This window comes from Aphis gossypii, chromosome 2 (assembly GCF_020184175.1).
Source record: "Aphis gossypii isolate Hap1 chromosome 2, ASM2018417v2, whole genome shotgun sequence".
Lineage (NCBI taxonomy): Eukaryota > Metazoa > Arthropoda > Insecta > Hemiptera > Aphididae > Aphis > Aphis gossypii.
This window is the reverse complement of record NC_065531.1, coordinates 70,260,774-70,279,904: the sequence shown is the minus strand read 5'-3', so window position 1 is coordinate 70,279,904 and position 19,131 is coordinate 70,260,774. Positions and strand designations below refer to the sequence as shown.

The window sequence follows — 19,131 nt, the reverse complement described above, 5'->3', positions numbered from 1 at the left end:
CAATAATCAAAAAAAATATATATATATATATCTCAATAAATCAGAAACATCGTAAACAAATTAGTTTTTAACTTCGATACAATCTTAACTTATAATATGAACCTAGTGTTTATACGTTTTACAATTATAACCAAATATCAGTTAGATCATCTTACCATTAATAATTGAATTTCAATAAGAAACATTGTCAATAACATTATATGCAAACATATTATAGATAATTATAATATTATATATAAATACTTATAAACAAACTTTTACTTTATTATTTTTAAATTTGCATTGTTTAATTGTCCCTACAACATACTAATTTATAAAAAAATTAAATTATATATATATAGGTACAGTGATCGTATGCCGTGTAGTGAGATGTTCAATTTTGAAGGAACTCGCTGATTTATAACTTGTAGATATAAGCTGGTTATACTTTTCCGTTCAAATGCCTCCGACCCTTTATGGACGAAATTCTTCCAGACGTTCTTTTAAATCTCTGGTGGTCGAGTAACTTTCGTCCTGTTTGAGAAGCCGATCAGTCTAGTTGGCACACGAAAGCCAACGCGAAACCTTGGAAAAGTCCCCTGTTCCCATTTCAAGGTACGATAAAACCGCAGATCTGAATTACAGATGTTCTGAACAATGATCCGTTAAAAATTATAGTTTTGATATTTAACTGAGCTGATCCATGGAACCGACCATGTCTTGTAAATATGAATGCATCATTATGGTGATTGGTATTGATTCCGTGTTTCATCATCTGATGACATATCATTTTACAACCAAACACTTGAATTCAAAAGTTTCAAAAATTTGAAAATGATAAAAATGGTACAGATATGTTACAGTTAAATAAAAAATTAATGGCACCATGGCACAATATTATAGAATATATAGTTGACAAAAAAGTTGTTTGTAAATGAATGCATCACACATTTACAAGCTTACTGCAGAATAGACAATAAGAAAAAAATACTAGGTTTAAAAATTAATAAAAAGAAAACTAAATACATGAAATTATCTGCAGTGGAGGCATGCTACAGGATACGAAACCTTACAATCAGTAAATAAGAAATAGAGCTTTGAAGCTATTAACAATTTTGTGTATTTTGGATCTTCTTTTTATAACAGTAATAAAATGCTATATAAAAAAAATTATGGCTGGCAATTGTACATACTTTTCCAATATTATATACGTCAAATCAAAGCTACAATTAAAAGCTTCTAAGATAAAGCTATACAAAACCCTAATTTAAATAGTAGTCTGTTATGGAGTTGAAATTAAGACACTATCAAAAGCAGATACCAATAGGTTAAAGATTTTTGACAGGAAAGTGGTACAAAAGAACAAATTTTAGAAAATGAAAATATTGTTAAATTTATAAAATCGTGTAGAATCGAATGGTTGGATGATGTCAAAAAAAAAAAAAAAACTTAAAACTTAAAAATATGTTTGTCAAAATGAAATTAATCAGAAGACTAGGGTGGCCAAGGAGTAGCTAGCTGGATAGAGTAAAGGAAGATTTTTAAGTACATGGAACGAGGGATAATGCTAAAGAGTAGAATAAGAAAATAAGAATTATTTTGAAAGCCAAGAGTCACTATGATCTGTAATGATTAAACGTACTAGTAGTATTATACCTTGAAATAAACTTTGCATTGCATTGCACATAATAATTTCTTGACTATATGGATGTGGTTTTTTCTTTTTAGGCTTATTCCGTTTTGTTCGATTTTTTTGAGAATCAACCAGTGAATCATTGCCAAGCAATACATTATCAGCTCTATTTAATGTAGACACTAACCAACCATACAAAAATTGATATAAATACCTAAAATAATAACAATTTATCAATAAATAAATTACAAAATAAACAACAATTTTTTTCTAGAGTATAAGTTTTTGCCAATAGTTTTTGCTAATCGTATGATAAATAATCCATGTGCTAAAGCTAGCTAAATGTTCTCTAGGTGGATCCAATTTTGACGAAAACGAGTGCAAAAAAGCATCAACCCTCTGAGACTGATAATTAAATAACATAATAAATTTATTTAGAACTTTTAACCAGTTACTTGCTAAATAAATAAATTAATTAACAATAAGTTACAATATTAATATTAAAATGTATTGGTTTTAAGAATGTACCTCATCTTGTAGTGCTGAAAAATCTTCCATAAGATGTGCTAATTTATCTCTTGGTCTAGCTTTATTATAGCCACAAATTTGTATCAACCCGGCAAATGGACGAGTGCAATGGTCAAAAAAATTATGTATACAGTCCTTAGCCTAAAAAAAGTAATTAATTCATATTATTTTAATCTTATTTGTATTAGAAAGGTAGAAAGTATAAATATTACTTGAGAGTTTGATAAAATATTTAAACGTAGTACGTAGGCTGTCCGATAAATAAGGTACAAAAATATACTGAATAATGAAAAATCAATTTATTACTTTAAAATTTTTACACAATAAATAAGACATATTTTTCTATTTTTCTACATAGTCGCCATTTAAATTGATGCATTTTTCCCAACGATGGAGTAACTTGAAAATGCCATCTCGGAAATACGCAGCACATTTTCCATCGAAGTACTCGGTAACTGCGTTCATGACCTCCTCCTCATTTTGAAAATGAGTTCCTCCTAAGTGTTTTTTTAACGGACCAAACAAAAAAAAATCCGAAGGTGCCAGATCAGGACTATATGATGGATGTTCCAATACTTCCCACTTGTATTTTTCCAGCCAAGCTTTTGGATTTTCCGGCTGAATGTGGGGTTGCATTGTCATGCAGCAGTTTTACATTTCCTGAGCGTAATTGTCCTCTTCTCTTGAAACGAATTTTTTCTTTCAATTTTTTTAACGTTTCAATGTATCGGTCAGCATTTATTGTTTCATTTTTTAACCTATGTATAAGTGATTGTGGTGCTATAAATGCCTTAAATATTTGTTCTGCGAACGTTGTCGTCAATTATGATTAATTAATAGTTGGTGACATATCATTTTACAACCAAACACTCGTACTTGCATTGCTCGAAAATGAGAGAAATGGTACAGATTTGTTGCTGCTAATTGAAAATTTAATGGCACCATGGCAAATTTATAGTAATATATTGGACGAAAATTATTTTATAAATAATGAATGCATCGCACATTCCGAAGTATATATAAATGCAGTAATGATAGTACACAAAATTTGCTGTCTTTTGTTTTTTTTTTACTATTGTAATTATGATAATGAGTTTTCCGTTTAATATTTACCAGATGACAACAAATATATTAATATCAAAAATAGAGTATACAGCATCTAAATACAGTACACCGAATCTAAATCATCATTAAAGCTTTTTAATTTATTTTTATGATTTAATATATTTTTTATCATCTGGTAAATATTAAACAGGAAACTCATTATCATGATCACAATAGTAGAAAAAAACAAAAGACAAAAAATTTTGTAAAATATCATTACTGCATTTATAATATATACTTCGGCATGTGCGATGTATACATTATTTATAAAATTTTTTTCGTCCAATACATTACTATAAATTTCCCACGGTGCCATTAAATTTTCAATAAGTAGCAACAAATCCGTACCATTTCTCTCATTTTCGAGTAGTGCAAATACCAGTGTTTGGTTATAGAATGATATGTCACCAACTAATAAATCATAATTGACGACCACGTTTGCAGAACATATATTTAAAACGCTAAGACACAATATTACAAAAAACATAATTATTCTTAAACAATGAAGTATAAAAATGTGAAAATATATATAGTAGTATGTACGTAAAAATATATTCGAATGAGAAACAGTTATAAATAAAAATATTGTTATTTTAGAATAATATATTAAAAAAAAAAAACGATTTTTTTTTATAGAAACAGCTAATTAATCAAGCCAATAAGATATTAATTTTATAGTTGATATTCAATTGCTAATTGGTCATTTGCTTCTTAATTAAATAATTTACCGATTAATACGTATAATATTTATTAAAAAATTAAAACCATATTGAATAGGCAGCATTTAATATTAAAATAATAAATATATTATTATTTGTAACTTATTACATAGGTACTTTATAATTATACGTACGCAGCTATACTTAATGCATTTTTGTATATTTTTTTATAAAAATATTTAATTTTTTTTTACCATTTGTATTCACATTATTATTTTAGTTTTTTGACTATCCGTAATTAACTTTATTCTAGACTTGAATAGTACCTACCTATAGCCTATAACTTTAATTGAACAAAAATCCATGAAATAAATAATTGAAAGAAAAATGTAATGAATAGATACTATATTTGAATTGAATGATAGAATATGGTAGAAATGTAGTAAAATTATAATTATACTCAAGACTACAGACTTAAATCATCTACTAACAAACACTAATTAATGTATTCAAATAAATATCTGAAATAAAAACCCTATTTGAAGTTACAGATGTCCAGTAGAGTGGCAAGTATATATTTCAAACCTTAAGCAAAGTATTTAAATAATGACCCACCCACTATAGGTACTTGGTACTGTACCTGGCCCTTACTATATAATATTTAATTTTAAACTGTATGCTAATTTAGAATTGTTGTAATAGGACCTAGATCATCGACAATTTATTATAAAAATAATGATAATTCATTTTACACAGAAATTTAAATTTTTAAGATTTATTTCTAAAATAAACAAACGTCGTTCACCATTCCACTGTTGTTGTTAAAGATAAAACATTTTTTAATAAATAAATAGCAGGTTAGGTTTATTAGATATAGGTACAATATAAACGGTATAGAAATTTTTCGGTAGCCAATGTTATTACTAACAAAAAAATCTAATTATTATTTCTTCATTTAAACATATTATGCAAAAATTTGTTTTTGCTAAATTCAAAAAATTATACTTAATAGTTACCTGACAATAAAAGTTGTATGAACGAGTATACGTACAACATATTTTATTTTGAGTTACATCGTAGACGAAACGATTGTAATTTATAGTATTTGCTGTGTGTATAATACTATAATATGAAAGTCAAATAACCGATAACTCTCGTAAAAAATCCTATTTTGTCTCAAGTGACTTATATAATGAGGGAAATTAGTCTGTTATTATTTTATCCTATGGGACTTATGAAACTTTGAGAGTATAAAGCAATTTCACATGTTGGACTCGTTGTTAATTAAACTGATAACTAATTCATCTTGGTTGTCTAGTTTATATCGTGAAGGCCTATATTCTGTTGGAAATTACGACCCCACGTTTTAAATCAATATATTACACACGATAAACCCATTGTTTCTATAGTAATTTTGTAATTAAAGAATTTGGGTCTTAAGAAACTTATTAACACAACAATTTTATTTTTATATGTTTTAGTTTCTTTAGATGATAATTTAAATAATGTAGGTACTATATGTAATATGTTAATAATAATGGTCTCTTTAGAAGTATTTAACCGAAAGTTAGACTTGCGAGTCTATATTAATTATTCTTTGTCTCTATGTGACACTACTGACACTTCTTATTAGAATTAAATATCGTTTAAATTTATTATAAAAAATAATTATTATTAATAATAATATGAATTGTGTTGAGAATGTCTTTATTGTGTACACAATATAATAAACAAAAAATTGAATTTCCAAAATATAAAAATAACGATAAACGATATATATACCTCACCCACCTTCCACCAAAATAAAACTCATTGTAAAATTAATGCATTTATCGTTCCGTGGCTCAAAATTTAACATAATACATATCGTTAACAATTTATAATAGTTCACATATTATATTATATGTTCGTATATTAATACGACACAGTAGGTTATATTATCATTTAATTTATAATCCATTTCGTGTATGTACTTATTTAATAATTAATAACTAATTATACCTGTAGTAAAAATATAAGTGACTCTTTAGTCATTAGTAAAGGATATTGAAAATATATACAGCGAGTTTTTAAATTTCTATTAGAGGCGGGAGAACTGCGTCTGCAGGGATTACCAAAAAAATACTCAACAAAAATATGATATGATACGATATATGTGTATAATCGTATATGAGTATACCGGATTTGTACACCTCATCACGCATAAAATGTTTTATAAGTAAGCAGGTACCAAGTAATACTCAGCATTTTTAAGCCAGGAAATCTAAATAAGCGGATAAGCCATTAAACAGTGGCTTAACGATATAGACGTTGTAACTGAATATTTTACTATATTTACATATTATTGACGATTGTATAAACATAATATATACTAAGACACTTGTATCATAAAGAATATTAGAACATAATTAACTCCAAATTAGTAGGTACATTATTACATAATACACCATTAGTAGGTACCTATATATCGTCAAAGTGTATGTAGGTATACCTATTCCACTTTAAAATTCTGTTGTATTCATCATTTATTTTTTAGAACTACACAAAATATTATATTTTATCTATAATAAACTGACCGTCTAGAGGCAGCTCGATGCCTATAATAAATTATTTACCATAATTTAGTAGTGGTGCCGAACCCCTAAAAGTGAATTCAGGTCAAGTGAAAATACGGCGACCACAAGTTACTACTTCGTATGGAAAAACATTTTATGAAAGTTTAATTATGGTTTTACTTTCAAAAAAAATATTAACAATGCAACACATTAGTATTTATCAGGTACACGTAATTTATTTTAAATACAAAGTATTATTAACTAATCTGGTTATTTTTTATTTTCATAATATTATGTTATTAATAACTAATAAGTTAATTAAAAGTATTAAATGCAATATTAAGAATATTAATAAAAAAATATAAGTTATGAAATCTAATTTTTATATTACATTTAGTAGTTTAAGATGTTAAATTAATAATATTAATTTAATTTGTAATTTTAAAAATTATAGGTATTGATTTTATACATTGATATTATAAATTTAAGTTATTTGAGGAATAAGCTTAAAATGTATGTATAATAATTCACAAGAATATATTAAAAATTGCGCGGTTGTTATGATTATAGAAATATCCAAGTATGAACATAAATGTCTTTGAGATGTAAAATAATAAAAAAAGATTTTGCTGAAGTGACACATCTCCCCATTAATATGCATTAATCATGAAATTATGATGTAAGTATATAATCTTACGAGTAATTAGTAATGGTCAATATTTGTACACTAATTCATTGTAAGTTTGTTTTTTTTTTTAGGTTTAAAGGCGATTATAAAATACATGGTGTTGAAGTTGAATAGTTGATCTGTTTTTGCTGGTCACAAAACTAGAGGGAACTTGTGATCGAGACTTAAGAGTAATGTATCACAAATGTCAAAGATTAAGGAAAAACAATAATTATGGACCTCATGGTAAGAATGATCAATAAAAAAAAAATTATAAGAAGAAGAATTTTCTTGTGTCAAACATTATATATTTATATACATACATTACTAATAAGTATTATATTATATTATATTAATTGATGTATTAGACAAAAAGGATTTTTTTTTTTTCATCACAAATCACAACACATCTCAACACATTTATACAATAGTAATAAAAAAAAACAAATGCCACATACAATTTTATTGATTAAATTATTTTGTGTTTAATTATTTTGGATTCAAACAGTCTTTAAATAATTAAATATCATTTTAGTCTAAAAATATTGTTCAAAATTAGCTGAGGCGTGTCCCAAAAGTAAGGTCTCCATAATTATAATAATCGAAATAAGCTTTATTCAAAATATTTTTTACATGGTTATATATACAGTAGTTATGAATTATTTTTCCACAAATCGCCATTTACTTGGATGGATTTTTCGAGGCGCACTGGAAGTTTTTGTATGCCAGCCTCATAGAAACTCGCCGCCAGCTCCTTATTTAGGTGTTGGGTGACTTCTGTCTTCATTTCTTCATCTGTGTCTAACCATTTTCCTCCCAAATGTTTCTTTAAGTTCAAGAACAAATGGTAGTCGGACGGGGCAAAATCTGGACTATAAGGGGAATGAGAGATCACATCCCAACCAAACTTTTCCAAGAGTGCTTGTGTCACGGGCAACGTGTGGTCGGGCATTGTCATGCAGTAGACAAACACTCTTCGTCAGCATGCCTCGTCTTCGATTTTGGATGACTCAGCGAAGTTTTTTCAAAATCTCACAATACGAAGCTGCATTAATGGTTGTCCCAGTTGGCATAAACTCAATCAACAGAACTCCTTTCCTGTCCCAAAACACATTGGCCATGATTTTTCGAGCAGATTGCGTCACTTTAAACTTTCTTTTTTCGGTGAGCGAGAATGTCTCCACTCCAGTGACTGTTGTTTGGACCCAGGGGTGAAATGGTAAACCCATGTCTCATCACCCGTAACTATGGAGTCTGAAAAAACCTCTTCTTGTCCGACATAATGAGACGGAAATTCGGCGCGAAGTTCGCATTGAGCATACACGGAAATAGAGGTGGCGGCGGCCGACATAGTAACGTTCATCTTAAACGCGTGTCAGATGCAAACTAAACATCGGATCTAGTTGAGCCATCTCTCGTTGGAAAGAGTACGACCGACACTATACAACAAAGTTATCAAATTTTTAAAAATTTATTTATTTATGGCTCTAGGAGCATGGATACCTTACTTTTGGTACAAGCCTCGTATAAGTGATGGTGGTGCTTAAATATTTGTTCTGCGAACGTTGTCGTCAATTATGATTTAATAGTTGGTGACATATCATTTTACAACCAAACACTCGTACTTGCATTGCTCGAAAATGAGAGAAATGGTACAGATTTGTTGCTGCTAATTGAAAATTTAATGGCACCATGGCAAATTTATAGTAATATATTGGACGAAAATTATTTTATAAATAATGAATGCATCGCACATTCCGAAGTATATATAAATGCAGTAATGATAGTACACAAAATTTGCTGTCTTTTGTTTTTTTTTTACTATTGTAATTATGATAATGAGTTTTCCGTTTAATATTTACCAGATGACAACAAATATATTAATATCAAAAGTAGAGTATACAGCATCTAAATACAGTAGACGGAATCTAAATCATCATAACTTTTTTTAAATTTATTTTTACGATTTAATATATTTTTTATCATCTGGTAAATATTAAACAGGAAACTCATTATCATGATCACAATAGTAGAAAAAAACAAAAGACAAAAAATTTTGTAAAATATCATTACTGCATTTATAATATACACTTCGGCATGTGCGATGTATTCATTATTTATAAAATTTTTTTCGTCCAATACATTACTATAAATTTCCTACGGTGCCATTAAATTTTCAATAAGTAGCAACAAATCCGTACCATTTCTCTCATTTTCGAGTAGTGCAAATACCAGTGTTTGGTTATAGAATGATATGTCACCAACTAATAAATCATAATTGACGACCACGTTTGCAGAACATATATTTAAAACGCTAAGACACAATATTACAAAAAACATAATTATTCTTAAACAATGAAGTATAAAAATGTGAAAATATATAAAGTAGTATGTACGTAAAAATATATTCGAATGAGAAACAGTTATAAATAAAAATATTGTTATTTTAGAATAATATATTAAAAAAAAAAAAACGATTTTTTTTTATAGAAACAGCTAATTAATCAAGCCAACAAGATATTAATTTTATAGTTGATATACAATTGCTAATTGGTCATTTGCATTTAATTTAATTTGTAATTTTAAAAATTATATTGATTTTATTCAATATTATAAATTTAAATTATTTGAGGAATAAGCTTCAAATGTTTATATAATAATTCACAAGAATAGATTAAAAATTGCGCGGTTGTTATGATTATAGAAAAATCCAAGTATGAACGTAAATTTCTTTGAGATGTAAAATAATAAAAAAAGATTTTGATGAAGTGACACATCTCCCCATTAATATGCATTAATCATGGAATTATGATGCAAGTATATAATCTTATGAGAAATTAGTAATGATCAATATTTGTACACTAATTCATTGTAAGTTTGTTTTTTTTTTTTTAGGTTTAAAGGCGATTATAAAATACATGGTGTTTAAGTTGAATAGTTGATCTGTTTTTGCTGGTCACAAAACTAGAGGGAACTTGTGATCGTGCCTTAAGAGTAATGTATCACAAATGTCAAAGATTAAGGAAAAACAATAATTATGGACCTCATGGTAAGAATGATCAATAAAAAAAAAAGTAAAAATAATTTTCTTGTATCACACATTATATATTTATATACATATATTACTAATAAGTATTATGTATATTAATTGATATATTAGACAAAAAGGATTTTTTTTTTACATCACAACACATTTCAACACATTTATACAATAATAAAAAAAAAAACAAATGCCACATACAATTTTAATGATTAAATTATTTTGTGTTTAATTATTTTGGATTCAAACAGTCTTTAAATAATTAAATATCATTTTAGTCTAAAAATATTGTTCAAAATTAGCTGAGCTTTAATATAGGAAAGTGAGAATTAGTTGTAAAATCAAAGTCCAATGATACATCTGGTCCTCTCATATATCCACTAGCTAGCAACTTCATGGTGACAAAGTTTGTTTTACATACTTTTATTAAATCAAGTACCTAAAAAGAACACACAAAATTTAGTATTTAATAAAGCAATGAAATTATAAATTAATTTTGATAATTACTTGTTGCGAGTGTGGTTGTGCAATTGTATCTAGAAGACACCTGGCTTGATGAAATAGCTCACAGCTATTTAAATATAATATTCCAGAATCTCCAGATGCTGAATCACGTACTTGACATCTAGTCATTTGAAATTCATTATAAGAAAACGGTGGTGGCACAGCTACTGCTGAGAATGCAGCAAATCTGTGTTCATAGCGAACTTTTTCATTATCAAATTTTGCATGTTTTGGTGTCCGAATTTTACCTTCTAATTGGAATCCAATCAATGTCTATAAAACAATAATATATAAGACTAGGTAAATACAAATGATAGAGCATAAAATAGAGGAACAACACTGAAAAAAAGATTAACTTATAATATTATTGGTACAATACATGAAATATTTAAATTCGGTTAAACAGATTTGTTATTTTAAGGAAATTTATTAACAAATTAAAGATTTTTATTGCTTTAATGTCTTCAAGACTTGTTGGAACAGGAAATATTTTTCTTTCTTCAGTTAGGTGAGGGTATTCAAGGATGAGATGTTTTATAGAGATTAAAGTTGTGTTGCAGATTTCACATAAGGGTCATGGTTCTTCTTTCATTCAGTGGACGTGACTAATGTTTGTATGGCCGATTTTTAGATGTGACCATATTGTCATTTTTTGTCTTTTGCAGGAAGGGTGAGGTACAGGTTCGGAGCTTAAGAAGACTCGATTTGTTATAGTTTGTTGTTGGATTCTTAGTCCCATAATTGTTGATGTGCTTTTTTGCTCCTTTCAACAGCATGTCTGATTGCGTATTTAAGAGACGCATATGCAATAAGTAAAACACGTGTAACACGTGTCAAATGGTACAGATATGCTGCTGTTAATTGAAAATTTAATAGCACCATGACAAATTTATAGTAATATATTTGACAAAAAAATTTTATAATTGAATGCATCACACATTTCGAAGTGTATATAAATGCAGTAATAATAGTATACAAAATTTGCTGTCTTTTGTTTTTTTCTACTACTGTGATTATGATGATGAGTTTTACGTTTAATATTTACTAGATGACAAAAAAATATATTAATAGCAAAAGTAGAGTAGACAGCATCTAAATAAAGTAGGCAGAATCTAAATCATCATAACTGCTTTTTAAATTATTTTTACTGTTTAATATATTTTTTATCTTCTGGTAAATATTAAACAGGACACTCATTATCATGATCACAATAGAAAAAAATCACACAAGACAGCAAATTTTGTATACTATCATTTCTGCATTTATATATACTTCGGAAAGTGCGATGCATTTATTTATAAAAATTTTTCCTTTCATTATATTACTATAAATTTACCATGGTGCCATTAAATATTCAATTAACAGCAACATATCTGTATACCATTTCTCTTATTTTTGAGTAATGCAAATACGAGTGTTTGGTTGTAAAATGATATGTCACCAAATAATAAATCATAATTGATCACGTTGGCAGAACAAATATTTAAAGCGTAAAGACAAAATTCTAAAGAAAACATCATTATTCTTTATAATGATTAATGAAGTATAATTAATTCAAAAACAAAACAGTTATTAAGAAAAATATTGTTATTTTAGAATAAAATATTTAAAAAAACAAACGATATTTTTTATAGTATCAGCTAATTGATCAGCCAAATACGATATAAATTTTTTAGTGGATAAACAATTGCAAGAAAAACCGATAATTCTATATAATATATGCACTTCTTTTTAAATAAATAATTTACTAAATATACTAATATTTATTAAAAAATTAAAACTATATTGAATAAGCAGCATTTAATATATATATATAATAAATATACTATTATATTTTGCAACTAATTACATACTTTACAATTATAAGTATGTACTTAATGTAAAAGAATAACAAAGATTCCACAAGAAAAGCTTACTGCAGAATAGAATATAAGAAAAAAAATACTGGGTTTAAAAATTAATAAAGAGAAAACTAAATAGGTACATGAAATTATCTGCAGTGGAGGCATGCTACAGAATACAAAACCTTACAATCAGTAAATAAGAAATAGAGCTTTGAAGCTATTAAGAATTTTGTGTATCTTGGATCTTTTTTTTAACAGTAATAAAATATTATATGAAAAAAATTATGGCTTGCAATTGTACATACTTTTCCAATATTATACATGTCAAATTAAAGCTATAATTAAAAGTTTCTAAGATAAAGCTATACAAAACCCTAATTAAAATAGTAGTCTGTTAAGGAGCTAAAATTAAGACACTATCAGAAGCAGATTACAAACAGGTTAAAGATTTTTGACAGGAAAGTGGTACAAAAGAACAAATTTTAGAAAATGAAAATATTGTTAAATATATAAAATCGTGTAGAATGTTGGATGATGTCAAAAAAAAAAAAAAAACTTTAAAGTATGTTTGTAACAATGAAATGAATCAGAAGACTAGAATGGCCAAGGAGTAGCAGGCTGGATAGAGTAAAGAAAGATTTATAACAGATGAGTACATGGAAAGGGGGATAATGCTAAAGAGTGGAATAAGAGAAGAATTATTTTGAAAGTCAAGAGTCACTATGATCGGTAATGATTAAGAGAAGTAGTAGTATTATACCTTGAAATAAGCACCAGTTAAACTTTGCATTGCATGGCACATAATAATTTCTTGACTATATGGATGTGGTTTTTTCTTTTTAGGCTTATTCCGTTTTGTTCGATTTTTTTGAGAATCAACCAGTGAATCATTGCCAAGCAATACATTATCAGCTCTATTTAATGTAGACACTAACCAACCATACAAAAATTGATATAAATACCTAAAATAATATCAATTTATCAATAAATAAATTACAAAATAAAAAACAATTTTTTCTAGAGTATAAGTTTTTACCAATAAATATACTGATATTCGTGAGGACTATACAGTTCCAATTCAAAACCAGACAGTAAGTACATTATCATAATTCTAATCGTATGATAAATTATCCATGTGCTAAAGCTAGCTAAATGTTCTCTAGGTGGATCCAATTTTGACGAAAACGAGTGCAAAAAAGCATCAACCCTCTGAGACTGATAATTAAATAACATAATATATTTATTTAGAATTTTTAACCAGTTACTTGCTAAATAAATTAGTTGATTAACAATAAGTTACAATATTAATATTAAAATGTATTGATTTTAAGAATGTACCTCATCTTGTAGTGCTGAAAAATCTTCCATAAGATGTGCTAATTTATCTCTTTGTCTAGCTTTATTATGGCCACAAATTTGTATCAACCCAGCAAATGGACGAGTGCAATGGTCAAAAAAATTATGTATACAGTCCTTAGCCTAAAAAAAGTAATTAATTCATATTATTTTAATCTTATTTGTATTAGAAAGGTAGAAAGTATAAATATTACTTGAGAATTTGATAAAATATTTAAGCGTGGTATAAGTGATGGTGGTGCTATAAATGCTTTAGCCCATTCTTTAAGACAATCCTCAAAATCCTGAGTACCAAATACTCGGTTAGTTTGAGGAAAATATAGAGTTTGCATAATCGATCTTGATACAATACATAAGTGATTATTGTGACCAAGTTCAATAAAACATTCCTAAAAAAAATATCATGAACAGAACTAAATTACATTCAATACTTATATAATAATATAATGTATTATGATTGCAAAATATACCAAAGCACTAATATAAGTAACACAATTTGTCAGTTTACAAATTTGTTTCAGTCTTGTTAACAATGAATCAAAATAAACATAAGCTTCATCAGCTGGTTTAATTTTTGTATAACGAGGAAATGTAGGCGGTAACAATTTTTGATTTATTAGTGGATCAAAGCCCAAATCATAACACCAGTCTGAAAAATAAATATATAAATAAAAAAAAAGAATAGAACATAAAATTGGAATAGTTTGATGTTTTCTCACTGCCAACTTTGGGAACTCCTTTATCCACAGTGTTTATTAAAGAAGGAATCAATAATCCACAAGTAGTTAACAACCTCTGAGTCTCTCCCATTGAACTTGAATGATTCTCACGTCGATTAAAAGAAAGTAAAATTTGAAAAAAAAGTCTAACAAACTTAATTCGTGTATTTAATGCAATATAGGATTCATTCTGTAAAAAAAAAAATTGTTTAAAACTTAAATAATGCTTACTAATAATAATGCATGTTCTATACTTCATCACTATTTGCATTTGATTTTAATTTATGACTTATAGACTCATCAACTTCTCTCATCATACCAATCACACGAGTGACAGAAATCTCATTAAAATAATGATAGTTATAAAGCGCAGGTTGAAAATCTTCTTCTTCAAAAACTTGTGCCCTGTAGAACATAATGATATGCTATTACATCAATTATTATACAGCGTTTAAAAAATTTGGAAACAGTCATTAGTCTAATAAGGACTGATAACCGATAATATGATATAATTATTAAAATTATTAAATATTTATTTTATATAATAAATGTATAGCAATATTATCTATAATAGTGTGTATTAAAATATGCATACAGTAATTAAGGATTTTTAAACTTTTTGAAAACCTGGTATAATTATATGTTATTTATGGTACACAACATACAATTTACTAATTACTAAATTACTAACCTGTTAGCAAAGTCCCTAATTTCTTCAATAATTTTATAAATGCATATACAAAATGCTTTCAACGGAACAACTTCAATTTCATATGGCTTTTGAAAATAAAGATTTGTGAACACTGTTTGTGCTAAAGAATGCCCTTCAAGCCATGATACAAGACAAGCTAATGTAACATCTATTATCGATATTTGTTCAGACACAGAAAGGTCACTTAATTTCAAATCTTTTAACTGTAATTATATTTCATAATAAACATGAATATACATAATTATAATTTAAACATATTTAATATACAGAAAAACCCATTAAAGACTATTTTCAAGAAACTAATTTAAAAAAATGTTTTATTAATACTGTCAACAAGTGTATTACTGGAAGCATCTTAAACAAGTTTTACTGTATTCAATATGTAAAATATATGTGTAACACTGAGCTATTATCATTTTTTTTACTGATTTATTAATTAATTAAGGAATATATAAATATAATATAATAAACATTAGTTTTACTTTTATTGCTTTTGATTCACGATTGCACATCATTCCAGCATCCATTTTGGGATCCATTATTTCAATGGCTGACATTGCTTCAAACAAACCAAAAAAGTAGCCATGTAAAAGTTCGCCTAATTCTAACTCTGAAATAAACAAAATTTATATTTATATATTAAAAATAAATATACATAAAAAAACAATAATGTATAAATATTTAATTATATCTCATCCTCATGAATTTTAATAGTAACCATTTAAACAACAGATTTAATAAAGTTAAGATTTAGAATGAATAGTTCTTACACAAATCTCCATTAAAAATAAGTATTTTGTATTTTAGAATATAGTTACCGAAATGTATAAACTAACATCAAAACTAAAGATAAATCAGACTTTTTATATTTAATGGATATATTTTATTCAATTATGAATATTAATACAATCATAATTATTATTATTATTTTTTTTTTTGTATCTAAAATAGTTTTAATTTTGCAGCTTGAATTTTTCAAATACATTTTTTTTCATCTATTAAGTTTTAAAAAAAAAAAGATAGTTGCTTTAATTGAACAATAATTATCAATTCTAATTATTAGTAAGAACTCAAATATAATATTTATACAACCAATGATCCTTTTAAATAACAATTTACACTATATTATACAAAAAAGATTTCTGCCATGATATGTCACCTATTTTTTACAACATTAATAAATATTTAGTAGATAGGAGTCATTAGATGAAATGGGAGTAAAGACCTTATAAAATAGTGGGGTAAAATGAAAAAACCTACAAAAATATTGATATATTCATTCTGCAAGACAATAATAATATTATATTACCTTTGATTGAATCAAAAAATTCTGGAGTAACATCCTTCCAATTATAACTTGGATTAGGAGTAGATTCATTTTTTTGATTTGAAATTGATTTACAGTCAGTCTCCATTCTGAAAATTAATAAGTTTTTACTAATATAAATTTAGAACATATAATTCATTAGTGAGTTAAAATTATAAATACATAGAGGCAAAATTATATGCTTATTTCCCAGAGTTTAAATTAAACACTAAAAAATTGTATTTTATGTTTATGTTTACTAGCTTAAAAAGTATAGATATTATGTAATTAAATCAAAAAAATCTTGTAGGTATAAGATATAATTTATTTTACTTAATTGTTAATATTTGTGGTTGATATAATAATATTTAACAATTTTTTTTTTAATTTAATGAACATGGTATTATTTGGGGCCCTTCTGAAACATGCATTGTTTTAGTACTTCTGAACTGTTCACCTTGAGAGAGCCTACTATATAATTTTTAAATGTGCATTGTCCATACAACATATTAATTTTATAAAAAATAAAATTATATAGGTACAATGATCATGTGTTGGGTAGTAAGAAATTCAAATTTACTTCAAACTTATTAATCGGTTATACTTTTTCATTCAAATGATTCCGACCTTTTTATGGTGACTGGACGACATTAGTGTTGAACGATGATCCGTTTAACAGTAATTTCAATATTTAACCGAACTTATTCATGGAACGGACAAAATGAGTGGAACCGACCATGTTTTGTAAATATGAATGCATCACACATTCCGAAATGTTTATAAATTTAGTAATGATAATATGTAAAATTTACTATCAAAAGCATTATAATATTATACTCTAGACTACAGATGTAAATCATCTATTAACAAACACTAATTAATGCATTCAAATAAACAGCTAAAACAAAAACTTTATTCGAAGTTACTGATGTCCAACAGAGTTCCAAGCATATTTCAAACCTTAAGTAAAGTGTTTAAACAATGACCCACCCATTATACCAGCCTTTGCAACATAGTATATAATTTAAAATATTTGTAATAGAACATAGGTCATCGACAATTTAATAAAAAAATAATGATAAATAAGATTAAAAATATTTTTTTATCATATGATCTGTAGGGTACTACTACAGGGCGACTTCCCCACCACAGTTTCAGATTCTTTCCCATAATATTTTCTTATTATATTTATTGCATATTTTGTTCAAATTGTAAGAATTTGTTTTTAAATTAATAAAAAATACATAGGTATATTATATTTGATATAAATAGTTTTTTTAATTTTGATTTCAGAACTATAAACAAGTTTACTGAAAAGAATTGTAAGTGTATTTTGCTACTTTTCTAAACAGCGCAATATTGGACAATAATGGGAGTCAAAATATGCCAACCTGATAATATTTCTTTTCGAAATTGTGACCAACGGACGAGGGACGACGGACAATTTTGGCGATTCGATGTACTGTATGTCCGGCGGTGGCGGGTCAGGTAACACCGTCTTCCGTACCACTGAGAACCTTACGACGTAGATGGGTGTTTTTGTCGACTGCTATATTGATCAAAAAATTAGAATAAAATGAATAAAAGCACACATCGCTTGCGTTATTTTCGGACGTGCACCAAACTGCGGTGCGGAATGTTGGCGTAAAACACATTGTGCACGTCGGATGTCTGTACCTCATTTTATACGACGCGAAGACTGTAGTGTTTGGGTACCATATAAATAGGTGCAGGGAGCGCGTGCAAAAAAGTAAATACTAATTTATTGTAATATTAATAACGTATTAATCATTTTTCGTAGGTGCCTTGGTGGTAAGTAATTTTACTACTCAGAAACGCGATATAAGTGATATAACTAAAGAAGATGTAATGTTATCAAAATAGCAATAGACGTTATCAGTGGTCAGAGACCGCAATTAATACTGTCTGTGTTAGCAGCCTGCTGCAGCAACAGCTCAGCTGTGCAGCATCGCATCGTCGACGACCGTCAGCAGGCGTACCAACAGTATTGTCATCGTCCCGTAGTACAATCGCAGAGGAGTACAAACGGTAAATGAAAATAATTACCTAAATAAATAAATTTGATTTATTTTGTGGAAAAATTTATTTATTTACGACTATGAAAATTTATTTATGACTTACAGGGACTAGCTGGTACCACAGTTAATTTACATACCGCACTAAGCGATCAAGAATTTCGACCAATTTGAAATTTGAACCCAATGAAATAATATTATTATTAATTAATAATAATATTAAAATATCAAGTTTCAAAGTTCATATTGTAAAACTTTTTCCACTACAGTATAACCAAGGTAATTATAATACGTTATATTAATTATTATAATTACCTTGAGTACTTATAACAGAATAACCATTAACCAGCATAATATGCTCATAGGCCCAGCTTGTCACGCGTATACCGAATATCCGATGTCGTTAAAATGATTTATCGCTCTGCTTAGAATCTAAAAATAATTATACTTACAATTATAATTTATAACAATACAGCGGGCCGTATTTAG

General features: G+C 27.1%; 1 protein-coding gene and 2 long non-coding RNA genes across 6 annotated transcripts; 1 reads left to right on the top strand and 2 right to left on the bottom strand.

Annotated features, from left to right (window-relative positions):
* Positions 1-704: 704 nt before the first annotated feature.
* On the bottom strand, positions 705-18,449 carry LOC114127229 (N-alpha-acetyltransferase 35, NatC auxiliary subunit). 3 transcript variants are annotated; one of them, XM_027991417.2, is made up of 14 exons: positions 18,284-18,446; positions 17,998-18,155; positions 16,610-16,716; positions 15,783-15,910; positions 15,280-15,503; positions 14,843-14,993; positions 14,589-14,778; positions 14,340-14,518; positions 14,064-14,258; positions 13,852-13,992; positions 13,550-13,728; positions 13,274-13,475; positions 10,673-10,942; positions 10,210-10,604 (listed from the first exon to the last, which is right to left on the bottom strand). In XM_027991417.2, exons 3-14 carry the CDS (start codon positions 16,713-16,715, stop codon positions 10,464-10,466), a joined length of 2,106 nt encoding a protein of 701 aa, XP_027847218.2. In that variant the 5' UTR covers position 16,716; positions 17,998-18,155; positions 18,284-18,446; the 3' UTR covers positions 10,210-10,463. The 3 variants fall into 3 exon arrangements, with proteins under 3 accessions (XP_050056693.1, XP_050056692.1, XP_027847218.2); XM_050200736.1 differs by lacking the exons at positions 10,210-10,604; positions 10,673-10,942; positions 13,274-13,475 and adding exons at positions 705-754; positions 1,636-1,826 and having other exon boundaries at positions 18,284-18,449; XM_050200735.1 differs by lacking the exons at positions 10,210-10,604; positions 10,673-10,942; positions 13,274-13,475 and adding an exon at positions 1,559-1,826 and having other exon boundaries at positions 18,284-18,449.
* LOC126550010 (uncharacterized) lies at positions 2,418-9,600 on the bottom strand. Of its 2 annotated transcripts, none has more exons than XR_007604034.1 (2): positions 9,522-9,600; positions 2,418-2,898 (listed from the first exon to the last, which is right to left on the bottom strand). It is a non-coding gene; the product is annotated as an uncharacterized LOC126550010 (long non-coding RNA). The 2 variants fall into 2 exon arrangements; XR_007604035.1 differs by lacking the exon at positions 9,522-9,600 and adding an exon at positions 3,788-3,852.
* On the top strand, positions 5,871-10,368 carry LOC114127231 (uncharacterized). Its single transcript, XR_007604033.1, has 4 exons — positions 5,871-6,682; positions 7,029-7,137; positions 7,218-7,371; positions 10,021-10,368. It is a non-coding gene; the product is annotated as an uncharacterized LOC114127231 (long non-coding RNA).
* Positions 18,450-19,131: the final 682 nt, after the last annotated feature.

Coding starts and splice junctions, on each gene's coding strand:
- LOC114127229 (XM_027991417.2), bottom strand. CDS start 16,715: ATGGAGACTGACTGTAAATCAATTTCAAATCAAAAAAATGAATCTACT. Junction 13,729..13,851: donor TTTCAGCACTACAAGATGAG/GTACATTCTTAA, acceptor TTTAATTATCAG/TCTCAGAGGGTTGATGCTTT. Junction 10,605..10,672: donor CACAACCACACTCGCAACAA/GTAATTATCAAA, acceptor TGTTCTTTTTAG/GTACTTGATTTAATAAAAGT.